This window comes from Neovison vison, chromosome 13, assembly GCF_020171115.1.
Source record: "Neovison vison isolate M4711 chromosome 13, ASM_NN_V1, whole genome shotgun sequence".
In the NCBI taxonomy this organism is placed as follows: Eukaryota; Metazoa; Chordata; class Mammalia; order Carnivora; family Mustelidae; genus Neogale; species Neogale vison.
The window spans coordinates 46783682-46804794 of NC_058103.1; the positions used below are offsets into that span (position 1 = coordinate 46783682).

Below are 21113 nucleotides of genomic sequence, written 5' to 3' on the forward strand. Positions count from 1 at the left end.
TATGTTTTATTTTTTTTTTGCAACCTGAAAAGTATCCTTAAAAATTAATTTTGAATATAGCTATCTATTCATTCAGCAACAGGATTTCATGCCCAGTGAACATAACATCGGTTCAAGAAGCAGAAGAGTATTTAAATGGGGAATTACATAAAGACCTGATCTCCTACTCTAGTGTGTCAGTGCTGGGACTGTTTAGCCCAAACATGACAACAGGTAAGGAGTTAGGTAATAGTTAAAAACTTGATTGCTAGTTTTTAAAAAAATGAATTAATATCTTTTTTAATGATCGAGAACTCAAATTACAGAATTTTGAAATTAAACTTGAGGGAAAAAATCCAAGATTATTTAGTTGTAAATTTATTTATTCATTTTTAAAAAGATTTTATTTCTTTATTTGACAGACAGAGGTCACAAGTAGGCAGAGAGGCAGGCAGAGAGAGAGAGAGGAGGAAGCAGTCTCCCCGTGGAGCAGAGAGCCTGATGTGGGGCTCGGTCCCAGGACCCTGGGACCCAAGCCCGAAGGCAGAGGCTTAACCCACTGAACCACTCAGGTGCCCCCAAATTTATTTATTTATTTAAAGATTTTATGTATTTATTTGAGAGAAAGAGAATGAGAGAGAGAGAGAACATGAGGGGCAAGGTCAGAGGGAGAAGCAGTCTCCCTGCTGAGCAGGAAGCCCCATGCCAGACTCAATCCGAGGACTCTGGGATCATGAACTGAGCCAGAGGCTGTTGCTTAACCAGCTGAGCCACCCAGGTGCCCTAGCTGTTAAATTTTGGCATAATTCTTTCCCTTTTTTCTTTGTGTAACTATGTATTGCATATTTGTATATATTTTAATGTAATTGGGCTAGTGCTGTGTATCTAGGTTAGTATCTTGCTGTTTTTATTTAATATTACATGGGTGCTTTTTTCCCCATGAATAATATTCTTCAAAATCATCATGGCTATGTATTTGGATGCATATACCATAATTTATTTAACTGTTTACCAACAATTAAGATCTGTCATTTCACTTTTTTCTTTTTGCTATAAAGAATTTTTTAATTTATACATCTATCTGTGGAATTTAGACTGTTTAATGGGTAGAGATTCCCAGTAGGAGGATAACTTTATGTTTTCTATAAGCTGTGTGTTATATGTGTTATTAAAAAATGGGGTTTTAGTGCTTGTCTAATGAATTACTATGAGATTTTTATGTATTAAGGATATTAGATTCTTGTTATTTTGTTTCAGTTAATTTCCCCCAGTTTGGTTGTTAGCTTTTTCTTTTTTTTTTTTTTTAATAAATAAAAATCTTTAAAGATTTATTTGACAGACAGAGATCACAAGTAGGCAGAGAGAGAGAGAGGAGGAAGCAGGCTCCCTGCAGAGCAGAGAGCCCGACGTGGGGCTCAATCCCAGGACCCTGGGATCATGACCCAAGCCGAAGGCAGAGGCTTTAACCCACTGAGCCACCCAGGCACCCTGGTTGTTAGCTTTAATAATTTGGTATTTAGCATTTAAAATTTGTTTTCAAATGTATTGATTTTGAGATTTATCCACTGATTTCAGTTATAGAAAATTTCTATCATCCTTATCAGTTAAAAGTCAGTTAATAGTCACCTGTATTTTCTTCTTGCTTTAATTTATGTTTTCTTATATTAATTTATATTGTCTTCTTGCTTTGAGTATTTTTCTTTTTTTTTAATTTTGATAAAATACATGTAACAAAATTTACACCTTAACTGATTCAGCATATAGTTCACTAGTTTCAAATATAATTTACACTGTTGTACAGCTAACCTCCAGAATTTTTTTCATTTTGCAAAACCAAAACCCTGTCCCTGTTCAACAGTTCTCATTTCCCTATTTCCCTAGCCCCTGAAAGCCTCAATTCTACTTTATATCTCAGTGAGTCTGACTTGTCTCTTATTGTCTGGCTTATTTCACTTAGCAGGATGTCTTTAAGATTGAGCCATGTTGTATCATGTGTTGGAATTTCCTTGCCTTTAGGGGCCTATGGGTGGCACTGTTGGTTAAGCATCTGAGTCTCGGTTTGAGCTTAGGTCTTGATTTGGGGTCTTGAGATAAGGCTCTGAGCTTAGAGAGGCATCTGCTAGAGTTTCTCTCTTTCCCTCTGCCCCTCCCTACTCTCTCTCTCTTGTTCTCTCTTCTCTCTCTCTTTAAAATAAATAAATATTTTTAAAAAAGGAATTTCCTTCTTTTTAAGGGATAAGTAAAATTACATTGTATGTATATAAAACATTTTATTTATTCATTCATCTGTTGACTAACATTTGGGTTGTTTTCACCTTTTGGCTATTGTGCATAATGCTTCTGTGAACATGGGTGAACATACTATACTGTTTTCCCTAGTGGCTGTACCATTTTATATTCCCACCACTAGTATACAAGTGTTCTGACTTCACATCCTCACCAACATTGTTATTTTCTGGTTTTTTGATACTAGCCATGCTCATGGGTGTGAGGTTTTGATTTGATTGTGGTTTTGATTTTTACTTTCCTGATAAATAGTGATACTGAGCATTTTTTTATGTGCTTGTTGGACATTTGTATCTCTTCTTTGGAGAAGTGTCTATTCAAATCCTATGCTCGTTTTTTTTTTTAAGGAGGCTGTTGTTGTTGAGTTGCAGGAATTCTTTATTTATTCTGTAAATCAACCCTTTATAATATATATGAATTGCATATATTTTCTTCTGTTCCATAGCATGCCTTTCTACTCTTGATTGTGTTCTTTGATTTTCTTTTCTTTTTTAAGTCGTTAACTATTTGGATATTTTTGTGCATGGTATGAGGTTAGGGGCCAACTTTATTTTGTCTGAATAGTTAACAGTTGTCCTTTTTTCATTCATTCTTTTTTTTTTTTGATTCCACTATCACCATATTAAATCCATGTCTGTATTTGTGTGTGTCTCTGTGTATCTGTTTAAATATTTTCTATTTTATTCACTTTTATTTCCCTGTCAATACCTAATCTATTCATTTTTTTAAAAAAGATTTATTTATTTATTTGAGAGAGAGAGAGAGAAAGCAAGGTAAGGGGCAGAAGGAGAGAGAGACAAGGCAGCTGCATCCTGAGCACACAACCCAACATGGGGCTCTATCCCAGGACCCTGAGATCATGACCTGAGCTGAAATCAAGAGTTGGACACTTAACCGACTGAGCCACCCAGGTGCACCCCTCTAATCTATTAGTTTTATAATACATGTTGAAATATATAATTGGGTCAACTCTTTTGTTTGTCTTTTATACATTTTCTTTTTTTTTTTTTTGCCTGTTGGCTCTTCCAGGTGAACTTTAATCATTTATACACATTGTCTAAACTTATTTGTGTTTCTGTTGCTTGTTTTATGCTTTCTTTAGTTAGTTTAGTCTACATGGAGAATGCTTCTTTTGGTTTTATTTTCCCCAGAGCCAGAGAAGATGGTTTTTTTTTTTTTTTAAAAGATTTTATTTATATTTTGACAGAGACACACATGTAGAGAGGGAACACAAGTAGGGGGAATAAGAGAGGGAGAAGCAGGCTTCCTGCCAGGCAGGGAGCCCGATGTGGGGCTCAATTTCGGGACCCTGGGATCATGACCTGAGCCGAAGGCAGGTGTTTAACAACTAAACCACCCAGGCGCCCCATAGAGAAGATATTCTTTAAAAAAAAAACAAACAAAAATATTGGAATCTATAAAATTAAAGACCATTTTAATGATTTTTGACTCCTTCTATGGAAGATGAGAATGCTTTTAATTTCTTCTGTCATTTTTTCTTTATATGGGCCTCTATAGTCTTGTATTATAGATTCAAATTATCAATATTACTGAACTTCAGTATTTTTGCTTTCTCTTTTAAAAATTTTTTTGCATTTATTTTTCCAACATTTTATTATGAAAATTTTCAAACATACAGCAAAGTTGAAAGATTTTATAGTGAACATCCATATACCTACCGTCTAGATTCTACTATTGGCATTTAACTTGTACTTACTTGATTTAGCACATACCTGTGCATCTCTCCATCCTTCCACCTGTCAATTAATCCATCTTATTTTTGGTGCATTTCATATTAATGTGTTTTCATTCAGCTTTGACACAGCACTTAAAGCAATTGTTAGTTTTACATAGCATCATAGACTATAGTGTTCTTTTAATATCACAACTTCTCTATTTTTAGACTCTATTTTTTCTAGCTTTATAGGAATGGCTTTCAGTAAGTAGTAAAGGAAGAGTACACAGGGGTTTGTTTTGTTTTTTTCTAACCAGTATTATTGTTAGAATGTTATTCTCTTGCCTTCCCATATGGATAACTTCTTGAATTGACTGTGTAACAAAACCTTTAGTGTTTTTTTTTCATCACAGGTTAGCTGTTTGTATTTATCTAGCAAACCTGCCCCCTTATTTTTCTCTAATTTAAGATGAATTTCAAATTCTGAATAAAATCTTTTAAGGATATTTTTCTGGGAAGAGTATCCCCATGTAGCATCATATCTGTAGATAACAGATACTGTTAACTAGTTATTAAATTCTGCTTTCTACAAATTTCTGTCTAGCAGTTGTTCCCCTCCATGTTGTCTTCAAAATCTTTTATTTTTTTAAAAGGATTTTATTTATTTATTTGACAGAGAGAGATCACAAGTAGGCAGAGAGGCAAGCAGAGAGAGAGAGGGGGGAAAGCAGTCTCCCTGCTGAGCAGAGAGCCTGATGCGGGGCTTGATCCCAGACCCTGAAATCATGACCTGAGCTAAGGCAAAGGCTTAACACACTGAGCCACCCAGGCAGCCCTTCAAAATCTTTTAAAATAAAAGCCAAAAGAACTTACTAGAAGGAAATAATAAGAATGTGAATGCGTGTTCTGTGGCTTCCCGTCTTAAAAGGCAAAATCCTAGAGAGGACAGCTTTTTCATTTGTATTCTCTTTATGAAAAATTGTGAAGTGAATGAGTCTGTGTCTTACTCCTTTGTCTTTGCCTTTCTAATGTTTTTTGCTACCCATTGACTTTTTCTTCCAAGCTACCGCAGGTGCTTGGTGCCCTGAGGTTGTCTGTTATTTACTCTGGGCTTCCTTCCAAAAAGAATTAAGGCTTTCAGATAATAAAAAGCACAAATACAATAAAATCATTAAAACAAGAGTAAGAGTTAAGCCATAAAAGATCAGGGGATAATTGTATAGAATATTTAGAAAACACTGCAGTTGGTCATAAAACTTAACCTTGGGCAATCTGGCAGCAATCGGAAACAGAAAGATGAAATTTTTGCTTTCTTATCATCATTATATAATAAATGGCAATAAAAAACTTTCCCCTGATTGTAGATGCTGAGAGGGATTTTTCATATTTCTTTTAATGTAAAAGATACAGGGAACAATATACTTTGATCATTTATATAAATGATAAGATTTACATATAATTATCTCTTAACAAAAGTCAAAAGTATAGGGGCCCTGGGTGGCTCCGTTGGTGAAGTGTCTGACTCTTGATTTTGGCTCAGATAATAATATCAGGGTTGTGAGATCTAGCCCTTAGTGGGGCTCTGTGCTCAGCAGGGAGTCAGCTTAAGATTCTCTCCCATTTCCACCCCTCCCTGTGCACGTGTTCAAGCTCGTACTCTCTCTCTCTTCCTCCTCCCTCTTCCTCTTCCCCCTCCTCCCTCCTCCCTCCATCCCTCCCAAATGAATAAGTCTTTAAAAAATAAGTCAAAAGTATAATATTAAACAACGTAGAGATTGTTCCAGTGTGCCTGAATGATGTAATCTGGATAGGATGCCTTTTGTTATTTCACTAGATTGATTGTTCTCAGACTTTTTCAGTCAGGTATTAGATTTTCTTCTTTTTGTTGTTTTTAGTTTTTGCAGATATTCATGTGATAGTTACTGGACTTTCAACATCTATTGAATGAGAAAATGTTTAACAATAAAAGGCTGTTATGAATTGACTAAATTTTTATGTACAAATGAATTTTATTCACAAGAGCTAACTACTAACATTTACTGAGCACTTATTTTATATCAGATATTGGCTTATTCATGTAGATGCTAATGATTTAAAGATTAATGTGGTTATCATGAGGGCTGAAGTGTCTCCTTTGTCCAATGTTGTATGTGCCAGGTCTCTTTACTTGAAAGATACATTTTTTTCCCCTTTTGTAATTAGTAAGTATCTTTTGGGGATAGAATTTAAAGCTCTGTAAATGTCCTGTTTCTCATTATACTTTTGCATTCCGGTTTTAGAATCCATTGCTTGAAAGAGCTAGAACTATGTTGGTTGCCGAGTGGAAAATTTGTAACTCCCTATTCATTCTATATATGTACTAATATACTTCACATACTACTGTAAGAGCTTTTCCTTCTCATTGTTTGTTTTTCAGTATAGACACCTGAGTCCTTATTTTATTCAGTGGGTTATAATTAGTTGCTGTCACACCCCTTCGGTCGGGACTCCTGTGTCCTTTTGACAAGTTTCCATCTTTTTTTGGGTATGTCTTTTTGGTACAAAATGTTCCCAGTCCCATTCCTAGAATCAGCCATTTCTCAACCAAGGGTCTAAGTTCCTTTTAGTGGGACATGGAATTTAGAAACCAAAATCTAGGGATTAGGAGTGTTTTTAGTTACTGGAGTGTTCTTCTCAACTCTTGTTGGTAGAGCTAAAAAAAAAAAAATAGATATATGTGTAGTATATGTATGTGTGTGTGTATATAAATGTAACAATTCAGTAATATGACAGTGGGGAAAAAGCAGTATTTCTAAGTTAATGTATTTATTTTATGCAGTTAAAACATGTTCATAGATACACGACTAAATATTGGAGGTCACCATTAATATTATATCACAAATATATTTATTGTGATTTAAGAACATTCTTATTTAGATTAAATGATTTTTTTCTTATACTTGGGGTTGCAGTATATTCTGACATATATGTAGTTTTCACCAAGGAGGAGAGTATGTCTGGTTTTTAAATGTTCAGAGGAAAACTGACAGTCTTGTTTGGTGGAAATGGATGTGTATCTGAGGTCTATAGAGTATTTATGTATGTATGTATTTATCAAGGTCTGTAGTTTTAAATATTTCCATTGCAGAAGTAACAAGATATATGATGAGCCTTTTAATAAACATATTCATGGAGTGCCTGGGTGGCTCAGTGGGTTAAAGCCTCTGCCTTTGGCTCAGGTCATGATCCCAGGGTCCTGGGATCAAGCCCTGCATCTGGCTCTCTGCTTGGCAGGAAGCCTGCTTCCCCTCTCTCTCTCTGCCTGCCTCTCTGCCTACTTGTGATCTCTGTCTGTCAAATGAATAAATCAAATCTTTCAAAGAAAAAAAAAACATATTCAAGGGGTGCCTGGGTGACCCCGTTGGTTAAGTGTCTTCCTTTGGTTCAGGTTATGACCTTGGGGTCCTGGGATCAGGCCTCATGTTGGGCTCCCTCTCAGTGGGGAGCCTGTTTCTCCCTTTCCGTCTGCCCCTCTCCCACATTTGTGCCTCTCTCTCTCAAATGAATAAATAAAATATTTTTTAAAAAAGAAACATATTCATGAGTAGAGAGGCTTTTGTATGAGGAAATTATATGGACATAGTATAATTTTCCCCTGTTATTTATATTTTAAAAAAAAAGCTGAAACAGATTCTGTCATTGTTTTAGATAATGATCATCAATTATGACCAGAATTTAGTTCTGTTTTCTCTTAGAAATAAAAGTATAGGCAGTTAGTCCCAATTGTTTACTTTTCTTCTTTCTTTCCCCCCTCTCTCTTTTTTGTTTTTGTCTTTGTTTTTGTTTTGAGGGGGCAGGCAGAGGAAGAGGGAGAGAGAGAATCTTAAGCAGGCTCCATGCCCAGCACTGAGCCTGATGCAGGCCTCAGTCTCACAACTCCAAAATCAGGACCTGAACTAAAACCGAGAATTGGATGCTTAACTGACTGAGCCACCGAGGCGTCTTTTTGTTTAATTTTTTCAAATGAATCTTTTCTGCTTTGATGTAACACAGGCTGAAGAAAATATTTTCACGGGGTAATAGTTTCTCATGAAATTCATGGTTATAAATGAGCCCTCAGTGCTGCTTACTGGCTGACTGTGCCACTTTAGTAAACTGGCTTTGCTACAGTGTTTCTTAATCTTGTGGAAAGTATCCATCCTTTTTAAAGAATACAGCCTGTGGTTACCAGATGCTAACAGTGCTGATGCTCACACCATGAGCACAGTATTGACTACTTAGGTGCAGAACTTTTGGGTTCAGCATGTCCAGGGTACTAGATGCTTTAGGACTCAGTTCTTTTGTCCTCAGTTTTCTGTTTGAACTGCCATGAACCTTCCATGCAGTGCTGCACTACCATTTAGCCTTCACGTTGCAAGAATACGTCATTTATATAAGTTTACCTCTGTTCTCTCATTAGTCTATGAGCGTTTAATTCAGACTTTTTCTTGGTCATAAAATAGTCATTAACATGATCCAGAATACAGTATTAGTTACAAAAACATATTCAGAAAGCTACAGAAATAAATTATTTCTTACAGATAAGTAAGAAATTATTATTACAGATAACAAATTATCTGTATCCTAACAAATGAAAAAAGACAGATACACAAATTAAAGCTCAAAGATAACAAAAACACATTACAGAAAATAGGGGAAATATAAAGACACAAATCCCTCATAATTGCAGAATCCTAACATAGATACTGTTAAAGGCCTAGAATTACTAGTCTTCTATTTTTTCTGTACATGTAAGCACTTCTAGATTTTGGGATGATAATGTGTTCATCATTTCACATACACTTCTCTTTCCAGGCTATGTGTAAGACAGCTGTTTCAATTACCTTACCTTAGGAGTAAATTAAAAAGCAACAAATATTTATTCAGTAACTCTGTATGATTAGAGTGCTATAAATTTGACAAATCACATTTAGAATACATTTGTTTAGGGAACCATAATTGCATTATATCAATTTACATTTCTCTAGTAATCAAATGTCATAAAAAGAACATAGATTTATTTTAGAACTACTAAGTTATATAAGATCTACCTGTAAATATTTATCTTTATAATTAATAGTAAATTACAACCATTTATAAGTCTGTTCATCAGTTATATAGCCCACATAATTTTAAAGGTTTCAGAGTTTTGTCTTGTCTATGTATTTATAGTGAAAGAAGATTTCACTGAAGCAGGAAACTGCCTAAAAGGATATGTTATCACTGGAATTTATTCTGAAGAAGATGTTTTAATACTGTAAGTTTATTTAGTCTTCTAATTTTAGAGAGGAAGAAGTTTGCAAGATAATATATTGTTTGTCTTTACACAGTTGATGAAGGAAAATAGGTCAGCAATATAACTAAATTTTTAATTTTCTTCAAAGATGATCTGGGAAGTACCACCTGCATATTTAGAATTTTTAGTTATTCTTTTGCTTTAGGCTAGAGTTCCCATAGGGGCGACCTTGGATTCATGCTATTTCATCTTTCTTTAAAAAATTTCCTCTTTGGGTTCTCTTACTTGCAGTTTTGGTTCTTTGGAATTATCAAAGTTTTGGGAATTTTACATCTTGAGTGTCTGGGTTTTGATTTGCCACCAAGGTATGTATAAATGTCAGAATTTTCTCATATTTTCACCAGTTTTAAGCGATATAACTATACCTGATAGTGCCACCTAATTTTAAGTTATTGCAGACATACACTTAATCAGTGCTTTTTTTAACCACATAAGTTGCTTTATTTGTAGAGTGTGGGACTCCTATGAACTACCAGATATTTCAGTTGGTTCAGAATGAAGGACTGAATTGAAAATTTGGAGATTAGTAATGCATATACAATACATACAGTAATACATGTACATCACATTCTGCATTAATGGCTTATTTTCAGGTGCAAGTGGAGTTGATAAGTCCCAATAATTTGTCTTGCTTACCTCCTGACTGTAATATTCCTAATTGTGATTTGAGCTTACGTCTTTCATCCTGAACACTGGTGACATTTGCCCTTCATGATTAAGCTCTTTTTCTATCCATGAAAGCAGTAACTTGTCAAGTAAATCCTGAACTCCAGATCTTTAGAAAATATGAAGCCTATTCACCTGACATAAGGAAATCACCCACTGTCTTGTACTCTGCTGTCATTGTGCATTTAGCTGTGGTCCAAGAGGTGGGCCAGTAGTTTTCAGAGCATGTTTTATTTGTAACCAACTGATCACCTAAGAGAGTCTTCCAGGTAATTTGAAGACTGGACCCTCTACTAATGTTTATGTATTATAACATCTATACTTTGTTTTATCATCAATTGAGATTTTACATGATATATATGTGACTACCTCACTGGTCGTTTCACACCAAGCATTTTTTCCCATTTAATTTAGTGATTCCCCTCTTTTGTTAGCAAAAGTAGTGGTAAGAAGTGGCAGATTGGGGCTTTGTCACAGTGGAGAGAGCATAGACTTTGTATGAGGGGCATCTTGGTTTGAAGCCTAGCTGTGCCATTTATCCCTCTCTGAGTCCTGGTGTCCTTCTCTATCAAGTGCAGGTAATAGTGGTTTCATGTAGGGCCATTCTGAGGGTTAAATGAAAACTAAAGGTGCCTGAAAGAGTGCTTGGAAAATAGTAGGTTTCTAGTAAATGCTTTCTCCTGCTCAGCAGTATGGTGAGCAGTCCAGAAAGATCGGTAACCATGCAGCATGTTCCTAATCCTGTTTAGACATTTTCTTGATGGGTAAGTTGTCTAGAGAAAAAAAAAAAATCTAGCTAGGTTTTTATCTGCTACTTTCTTTTAATCTAGGTTGTCAAGGCTCCTGAACTTCCTCAGATAGCCTCATACAGAAGTTAAGTTTGCCAGGAAATCAAGTTCATTTTTTTCTTTAGTAGTAGGGCTTCCCCATTTGCTACTTCCCACTCTCCTCCTGGACTAATTGTTTATGTTTTTGATGACTTGCTACATTTTATTGGAAATCTTAATACTACATTTCTTCATAGGTCAAATAAATATGCTGCAACCCTTCCAGCCCTGCTGCTGGCCAGACACAAAGAAGGCAAAATAGAGAGCATTCCATTAGCTAACTCCCCTGCACAAGACATAGTTCAAATAATAACAAATGCATTACTGGAAACATTTGTGAGTATATTTTATAATACGGATATTATTTAAAATAGGAAAATCTAGACCAGTTAAAAATAGTCTGTTCTAATACACCATTTTCCAGCTGTTGTTGGCACAGAGCATGATGTCTTGTGAGATGAAGATTCATTGGATTGCTGTTTTAGTCTTCACTCATTATGCACACAGCTTCTGTAGTCCACTGCCAAAAGTTGACATGTCTTTGGATTATTTTTACTGCCGAGACTAGTGTAGCTGATGATCAGTTGAAGGAAGTACTTAAAACTAGGCTGAAACTTGGTGCATATACAAAGCACATGGATTCTGGAGAGTCATACTACCCAGCTTCAGATCCTTGCTTGATTCCTTGCTTGCTCTTTCTTAACTTCTCTCTGCCTCCCCTGCCACGGGTGTAAAATGCAGGTAGTCATAGCACCTGCTGCAGAGACTTAATTGTGAAGACTAAGTGAGACAGGTATATAGTGTTATGTGTCATATTTGGACCCTGGTGAGCATTCAACAACTGTTAGCTAGTATTCTTACTACACAGTTTTGAACAAAATAGTATCTTATGAAAAGCCTTTTCCACTGCTTCCTTTGAAAATAGTGAATTCAAGGGCACAACAGTTGTAACCTACATTTCTCAGTTTCCGTTGTTTTCGTATTTATATTAAACATAGCTGGAATATTGTAAATATATACTTTTCTGCATTTCTTTTTTTTTTTAATTTTTCAAAGATTTATTTATTTGACAGAGAGAGATCACATACAACTAGGCAGAGAGGCAGGCAGAGAGAGAGGAGGAAACAGGCTTCTTGCCGAGCAGAGAGCCTGATGTGGAACTCAATCCCAGGACCCCAAGATCATGACCTGAGCCGAAGGCAGAGGCTTAACCCATGAGCCACCCAGGCGCCCTACTTTTCTGCATTTCTAAAGTGACATAAGAAGCATTACTATCAGTGATAAATACTGAATGAATATCCTCCTGTTATGTTTTTTGCCATGATGACCTAAATAACATTATATTTTAGGCTCAGATTAATAGCTGTAGTCTTTATTAAATCTTTTTGTGATCTTGGTTCTGTTCCCTCCCTTCTTCCCATTGAAGTTCCAGGTTATAATTAATCAAATCATTAATATTTTCAGGATGTAGGTTTCCAAATTATTAAGGTAACATTTTTGTATTTAATGACATGTTATTAAATGAATATTCCTTAGCCATATACATAGTATAATATTTTTGGAATTATTATAAGCCTTTGCCTTCTTTCTCCCAGATAATACAGAGAACTGTTAAGAGAAGAAAATTGGAATCAACCATAACCTCCTTGACCAAATTTAAATGGAAGAAATATTTTCCCAAACTTAAAAAAAAAATTCCATGTGTATCTATGATTTTCTTTTTATATTAAGGCATCTATCCACCAAGAAATGAAGATAATACATACTATTTTTTTAAATATCTGTATAATATTCTGTTGCACTGAAAAAAACCCAAACTTATTTAATTTCCTGTTGGTGAATATTTAAGTTGTCTTTAGTTTTTTTTTTTTTTTTAAGATTTTATTTACCTATTTGACAGAGATCACAAGTAGATAGAGAGGCAGGCAGAGAGAGAGAGAGAGAGAGAGAGAGAGAGGGAAGCAGTCTCTCTGCTGAGCAGAGAGCCCGACGCGGGACTCGATTCCAGGACGCTGGGATCATGACCTGAGCCGAAGGCAGCGGCTTAACCCACTGAGCCACCCAGGCGCCCCAAGTTGTCTTTAATTTTGTTTTACTCAGGGACTAGCCTTGTTTGTAATCTTTGGGTGTTTCCATGATTACATACTCATGGTAAATTCAGATGATTCAAATTGCTAGTCCAAAGGGCATGCACATGTTTAAGGCTGCTGATACTTGTTCCTCTTGTGCCTGAGAGGAGATTGGAACATTTTGCTCTTTCATCTGTGCCTGACTGATGGATAAAACATTTTTTTAAAATTTATTTTGTATTATTTTTATTTTTTATATTTATTTATTTATTTATTTATTTATGGTATCTGTGATATCCTTTAAGGCTGAGAAACTTGGGGGCAAACGTAACTATCAGACTCTGTTCATAAGTTAAGCATTGGGGCAGTGTTTCCAGTTTATAGTGTTTTGGTTTACAGTGTTGGACTAAAAAACCAATAGCTGTAATAAAAATTGTTTTGCTTTTAGTTTATGACCTTCCCATAAATTCTGAAACCCTCAAGTGGTCATTAAATGTCTTAAAGCTGCCCTGTGTTGGAGATTTAAGTCTAGAGTATGTAGCTGCCAGCCAGCCAGCTGCAAGCTTATCTCCTGACCTGCACTAAGGTGCTAGAAAGACTTTGGTTTCTTCATCTGGATAGGAAGCAGAAATGGGTGACCAGATAGTCATTTTTTTGTATGGCATCCAATTTTTATTTTAATGAATGTGATGATAAATTAGCCTAGGTAAATAATGCTCAAATCTGAAAAACGCAATAATGAACTATATAAGCTATCATCTATCCAAAGCTGTCACATTTAAATATAGTTTAATAACACTTGGCTCAGATATGTTAAGTTCCTTTAACTATGCTTTCAATATGGATAAGTTATAGCCTCTTGTATACTGATAGCCAAAGGACACCATCCAATTAACATGTTTGATGACCTTTTCTATAAGTAGCAATCAAAGTTATTGACGATGGTTTTTCTTTTCAAAATCTCTTAGAGTCTGGCCACTCTAGAATTCCATCTTCAACCTTCAGTGTTTTTCTTCTTTTTTTTTGTTCTTTCTTTGGGAAATTTTATCCATACCCATAATTTATACCATCATTATACCTACTGATGATTCCTAAATCTGAGTTTCTGATCTTTTCACCTCAACTCACAGAATTCTTGGGTCTTTCTTCCCTAAATGCCTCTCACCGTTCTGTTCTTTCACAGATTTGTATTCTAGTTAGTCATCTTTCTAAAACAGGCATACCCATGTCACTCATTTGATACAAGATCTTCTCAGAATTTGTGGGAGCTAGAACACCTATCAAGGCATTTTCCCATCTGGTCTTACAGCCACATTTGCCTTTTGCATGCCGAAGTCTGGCCGACTTCACTCCCACTGTTCCCAGATGATATGACTGCTTTCACACCTCTCTGCCTAGCCCCATGAAGCTCACTATATCTGGAATCCCAGCTCTAGCACATACCTTCTTCGGTCAAGATCTTATTTCTTGCCCAAGACCAGATCACATGTCACTTCCAGAATCATCCATGGGCTCCCCTACTTGTTTTTTTCGCTTTATTTTATTGTCATACATTTAATTTTCTTGGATCACAGCAGTTTATCTAAGTTTGTCTGCTCCTTTAGAGTAGGAGCTCTTTGAGGGCAGGGAAAGTATGTTACTTCTTTCTGATTCAGTATGCAGCATAACATTGCGAACTTTGTAGTGGTGATTCCATCTCCCCTAATGTTTCAGATCTGTTCTGCTGGCCTGGTGAAATCTGTCAATTTTAGGAAGGGGATATAACCTGTGTAGAAGATTAAAGATAATAATTAATATGAGAAGACAACTTAGGGAAATTTGGAGAAGAGGGGATTTAAGTCATGAAAGAGGAAGGTCTGAGAAGAGGATTTCGAGTGTGAAAGAGTAAGAATTAGAAGAAAAATGAGAATTTGCAAAGTGGCTTCGAGAACTAAATAAGGAAAAGTACATACCAGAGTTTGGTATTTGAGCTTTGCCTGAACAGAAATGAAACTGAAATTTTTATTGTTTAAACATGTTTTTTGGTTATATTAATTATGCTAAAATCATAATATTGAAACAAAATAAGATTTTTATTTTAAGTAATTGTAGTTGTTGAAGGATTAGATCTTTAAAACTCAGCATTTTTTTCCCTATAAAAATTGTATGTTAGATACAATGAGAGTTTTGTTTGTCATATGTTTGCCGTCTGATCTGGTCCAGATTTTAGTATAAGAAATCATTAGAAGTGTTCCATCCTTGTAAAACAGGGAACTCTTTTATCTTCAAGTTAGCTTTATTTTGGAAATAACTCATTGAGATAAAGTGAGCTTAAATGAAAAGCTCTTACTATTCATAGTCACTAGTCAGTATAGCAAAATCTCCACTTAAAATATGTTTAAATTCCATTTTACAAACTAAAATTGCATGAGTGATTTGGACATTATTTTCTATTTTATGTTGCATCATTCTCCATGTTTTTTCTTTCTTTTTTTTTCTCAACAGCCAGAGATCACTGTGGAAAATCTTCCTATTTATTTAAGACTTCAGAAACCATTACTTATTTTATTCAGTGAGGGCAGCATAAATCCTCAGTATAAAAAAGCAATGTTGACGTTGGCAAAAAATAAACACTTGGATTCACTTACCCCCTGCTGGTTAAATCTGTAAGTATATTCTTATTTTTTAATATGTAAAAGGTAAGAAACTATAACGATGACATTTTTTAAAAGATTTTTATTTATTTATTTGTCAGAGACAAAGAGACAGCAAGAGAGGGAACACAGCAGAGGGAGTGAGAGAGGGTGAAGCAGGTTCTCTGCTGAGTGAGGAGCCTGATGGGGAACTCAGTCCTAGGACCCTGGGATCATCACCTGAGCCAAAGGCAGACACTTAACTGACTGAACTATCCAGGCGCCACATACATTTTCTTTAGAAAATGAAACTCTCTAATTCTATCTTTGGAGTTAATATAATGGGACCAGTGTATGAGTTATGATATTTTAGTAACTAAACTTCCTCACATGGTCTAAGATGACCTTATTTTGGATTGAATTGTTTTACAATAAATTTTTTATTTTGCTGAATGTTATTTTTTTTCAGGTGTATATAGGTATAATTGACAATATTGTAAGATATTTAAAGTGTACATCATAGTGATTTGATACATGTATACATTGTGGAAGGATTCCTCCATGTAAATTGTCATATTAATTACCTTGCATTATATATATATATATAATGGGGGAGGGAGTAAGAACATTTAAGTTCTCAGCAATTTTCAGTTATATAGTGTTCACAGCTATAGTCACCATGTTATATACATTAGATCTTCAGAACTTACTTATTCATGTTACAGCTGAAAGTTTGTTTCCTTTTCCCAACCTCTTCCTATTTCCCCCAACCCTGAGTTCCAGGCAACCACTTTTCTACTCTGCTTCTGTGAGTTTGACTTTCTAATTTTTCATGTAAGTGATTCTATGCAGTATATGTCTTTATCTCTCTGACTTGTTTCACTTGGCATAATGTCCTCAGAGTCCATCCATGTTGTAGGAAATAGCAGGATTTTCTTCTTTCTCATGATGAAAGATCCCCCCGGGGCTCCAAGCACCCCGGAATGGACCCCTTCTCAGGAGGAGACCCCCGGACCCAAAAACCGAGCCGAGTCCACTGGTCAGATGCAAACAGCACGAGGTTTATTGAGTAGACACAGGTACCTGCGGGCGGTCAAGTCTTAGGAGGACTCGCGCGCCAGCCCTTTGTTCAGGGCCTTTTTATGGGGTTTGGGGAAGCGAAAGTATATGTACAGAAGCAGAAGCATGGTTACAAAGTTTTCATTGGCTGGTTTGAATGTAAAGGCATACTTGGTGTTTGTAGATTGGCTAGTTCAAATGTAAAGGCATACTTGGCGCGCGGGAATACCCCTGATTGGTTCGCTCAGCATCCTTCATTTACATAGTGGGAAGTTACTTTCATTGGTCATTAACAAAAGGGAAACAGACAGTATTGGCTAGATTTCAATCCTTCATTAGCATGTAGACTGACCATCGGCATTGGCCAGACCACAATCCCTTATTAGCATGTAGACTGACCATCGGCATTGGTCAGACTACAATCCCTTATTTGCATGTAGACTGACCTTTCAACATTCCTTGTAGTATCTTATCACTTTTTACAACATGGGAGGAATGTTTAAGGGAGTGGGAGAAGGGGGTGTTGGCTAAGCAAAGAGAAGGGGGAAGGAGGGGGAAAGGGAGGGAGAAAACCCTTTTCAATGACTGATTAATATTCTGTTGTATCTATACCACATCTTCTTCATTCATCTTTTGACAGACACTTAGATTGTTTCCCTATCTTGGCTGTTACAAATAATGCTGCAATAAACATGGGAGTGCATGTGTCTCTTCACTATCTTGTTTTCATCTCCTTTGGATAAATACCCAGAAGTAGGATTTTTTGATCAGATGGTAGTTGTATTTCAGTTTTTTAAGGACCCACCTTGCTGTTTTCCATAGTGGCTGTACCAATTTATGTTCTCACCAACAGTGTACAAGGGTTACCTTTTCTTTAACTTGTTATCTTTTGTCTTTTTTATACTAGCCATTTTAACAGGGATGAGGTGGTATCTCGTTGTGGTTTTGGTTTGCATTCCCTAATTAGTGATGTTGAGCATCTTTTTAGACATACAGACAATGGCCATCTGTATGTCTTCTTTGGGAAAATGTCTATTTAGATCCTCTGCCCATTTTTTAATTGGATTGTTTGTGTTCTTTGGTGTTACAGGAGTTCCTTAGTTATTTTAGATATAAACCCCTTATCAGATAGATGATTTGCAAATATTTTCTCTCATTCCAAAGGTCGTCTTTTCATTTAGTTGATGGTTTCCTTTGCTATGCAGAAGGTTTTTAATTTGATGTGGTTCACTTAATTTATTTTTACTTAGGTTTCCTTTGGTGTCATACAAATTTTAAAAAGCAGTAATTTCTCTGATTTTAAAGGTAATTGATGTCCACTGAAGCAAATACAAAAAAATAAACATTGTGATATTTTGGCATTTTCCTTCAGTTCCTTTTTCTGTACTTTTATATTTTTAAAATGCAACCTAATATGTTACAGATAATTTTCAGTGCATTTGCCAGCAATATTTTCTGTTATGTTTTCTAGATGTATGGCTTGTGTTCCATTTAATGTCTGAACACAGTTCACATAAATACACACTATTTGTTGTTCAAAGTCATCAAATGAAAAGACATTTATTACAAGAATGGGACAATGTACATTTTTTTTTCTGTGAAGAGATCACCAACAGAACAACATACTGCTTAAGACAAAAATTTCCCAGGACTTTGTAGATATCTCAGAGTAAAACAATTTATTTTCCATGATGTGGAATGTGCTGTTTTAGGAAACCTAGGTATCTTAAAAGTTGTGGTTTTTGTGTATGGCCGAACTTTTAAAAAATGTTTTTAATTTGAAATTAACCCCTTTATTCCTGAGGAAAAACAACTTTATTTGGAGAAGTATTTATTATAAATATCTTACTATTTTATAGTTTGTAACCATTTAATTTTTAAGCTGATAAGTGATCTGATACTTGGCTCAACTTTGGGAGGAATCTATTGATTTTATCAAACCCAAATTGACAAATCTTTGAACTATGACTGGTTTTCATGAAAATAGTCACTGACTACCTTTGTTTTTTTCCTCCTAAGAGAAACACAATGCCCATGTTAAAAGAAACTCATTTCTGAGTTTCTAACTGAATCTAATTACTGATAACATAGTTATAGACCTCTTGGATTTTAGGATCTCTTTTTATAAAATAAACTTATTGATATGATACTATATTTAAAGTTTAATGTTCTACAGTCTGTTGTTTTCATAATTTTGTTATAAAAAGAAATACTAATGGATTCAATTGCTCCCTTTTGCAGAAAGAATACTCCTGCAGGACAAGGAATCTTACAGGCATATTTTGACGCTCTGCCTCCCCTTCCTCTTCTTGTTGTGGTCAATCTGCATTCAGGTGGCCAAGTATTTGCATTTCCATCAGACCAGGCTATCACGGAACAAAACCTTTTATTGTGGCTGAAGAAACTAGAAGCAGGACTTGAGAGTCATATCAGTAAGTTTTCTGTTTTAATACACAGAGTTCTCTGTTTTCATAGATTTTTAGACTTGAATTAAAGCTAATATATGCTAGAATGAGTTAATTGTAATGTTTGTAAGTATCTTAAATATTAATATGTTATAGCATTGTCCATGGAGCAATCTTCTTTGTGGTATTTATTACCCCAGAAAATAAGTTCCATTCCATTCCATTTTATTAAATTTAATGATAGTAATAACAAACGTTTACTGAATACTGAACAGGTATTTAGCACAATGCTAAGTGATTTCACATGTGTTAACTCATTTAATTCTCCTAAGAGTCATAGGAAGTACTGCTACCTGTAGAAGACTTAGGTAACTAGTTCAAAGTTAAATAATTAAACAGTAAATGAGGAACTTTGGATTCCAACCTGTATCTCTTATTCAGAGCCAAAATTTTGAACCATAAGAAAATAGATCTAGATCAGTTTATGATGCTGGTTTATGATATGTGATAGTCTCTACTTTTCTAAAACATATGTGAATTTATATCTGTGGTATAGACGTATATGTTGATTTATATACAATTGTGGTTAACGGGCCTGTTGCTATAATTTAAATAAGATGTAATGGACTAGATCATTTGTCTATTGAGGAAATGGTATGAAATTTGATGTAATGAAAACCTCCTAAGATACTCAAAGATTTTGTTACTGGATATCAGTTAAACTATATTATAATTTGACATTGTTCTATGATGGAGTCCTGAAATAGGGGATGTGTGTATATAAATATGTATGTATATGTATACACACACATTTCTTGTGTACAAATTCCAATTCAGTGTTATATTGTTTCTCAGCCAGCTGGCACAGTGTGAATCTACCATTATGTATATTTGCGTATATTTAAGCAGATACCTAATTTAAGTGTCAGTCATTGCAGCACACCTGTTCTTCCCAGGTGGTCTGCTTCATTTCTGTTAAGTTAGGCAGTTTTAACTATGTTTAACTTGCCTATGGATGATATTTTTATAGTCAAATATAACTCACATACCATAAAGTTCATCCTTTTAAAGTGTACAACTCAGTAGTTTTAGTATATTCACAAGGTCATGCAACCATTATCACTGTTGAATTCCAAAACATTTCATCACCCCAAAAAAGAAACCCCTTACCCATTAGCAGTCACTCTGTCTTCTCCTTCCCTCTACTCCCTGGCAATTACTTTCTGTCTCTGTATTTGCCTCTTCTGGACAATTTATGTAAATGGAATCATAGAATATGTGGCCTTTGGATCTGGCTTTTTCCCTTAGTATAAGTTTTCAAGGATCATTGATGTTATTAACATGACTCAATAGTTCATTCCTTTTTATGGATGAATATTTCATTGTATTGGTATACCACATTTATTTAGTCACCAGTTGGACATTTGGGTTTCACCACTTTTTGGCTATTATGAATAGTGCTTCTGTGAACATTCCTGTACATGTTTTTGTATCTGTCTTTATGCCAGTACCACACTATCTTGCTATGGCTTTATAGTTGGTTTTAAATTGGGAAATTTGATCCTCCAACTTTGTTCTTTATTTTCAAGATGATTCTGGCTATTCTGGTGGTCTTAGATGGCATTATTAGGTTTTAATTTTAATATTTTCCCAGAAAATGTGAAAAATTAAGTAACCATATTGTTTAAGTTATAATCTGGAAGAAGGTCTTTTTGTGCTATCACTCATCTCTGACTCACTCATTCTGGTCACATGGTATAGGGGTCCTTTCAGTTGTAAGTTTTGAACTCTTCAAACACTCTGTGTTCACTTCTCTATCTGCATTGCTGTTTTATAGACGCAAATGAGGTGTTGTTGTTTTGTAGCTATGGTGTGATAATTGAAGGAGAGAGAAAGGGTTTTCCAGACAAACAAAAGTTAAAGAAGTTCATCATCAGTAAGCCAGCCTTGCAAGAAATGTTAAAGGAAATTATTTAAGTGGAAAAGAAAAGGCCATAACCAGAAGAAAATTATGAAAGAAAAAATTTACTGTTAAAAGCAAACAAAGATAGTGGATCAGTCACTTATAACTAGCATGGATATTAAAAGACAAATGTAGTAACATCGGTCATCTCTGAAATAATTGACACACAGAATAAAAAGATGTAAAATATGACACCAGAAACATAAAACTGGGGTGTGGGGGAAATAGTAAAAATGTAGTGCTTTTAGAATATTTTGA

The 21113-nt window shown here is 35.2% G+C and overlaps 1 protein-coding gene across 7 annotated transcripts in view; it reads left to right on the forward strand.

Moving 5' to 3' along the window:
- Window positions 1-21113, forward strand: part of TXNDC16 (thioredoxin domain containing 16) — a 109391-nt gene that overhangs the window by 74691 nt on the left and 13587 nt on the right. For all 7 annotated transcript variants that reach the window (XM_044229541.1, XM_044229538.1, XM_044229537.1 and 4 more), the window contains 5 exons: window positions 77-213; window positions 9131-9215; window positions 10945-11083; window positions 15301-15461; window positions 18729-18919. In XM_044229541.1, the coding sequence (XP_044085476.1) occupies window positions 77-213; window positions 9131-9215; window positions 10945-11083; window positions 15301-15461; window positions 18729-18919 (713 nt within the window). The remainder of the gene's footprint in view (window positions 1-76; window positions 214-9130; window positions 9216-10944; window positions 11084-15300; window positions 15462-18728; window positions 18920-21113) is intronic.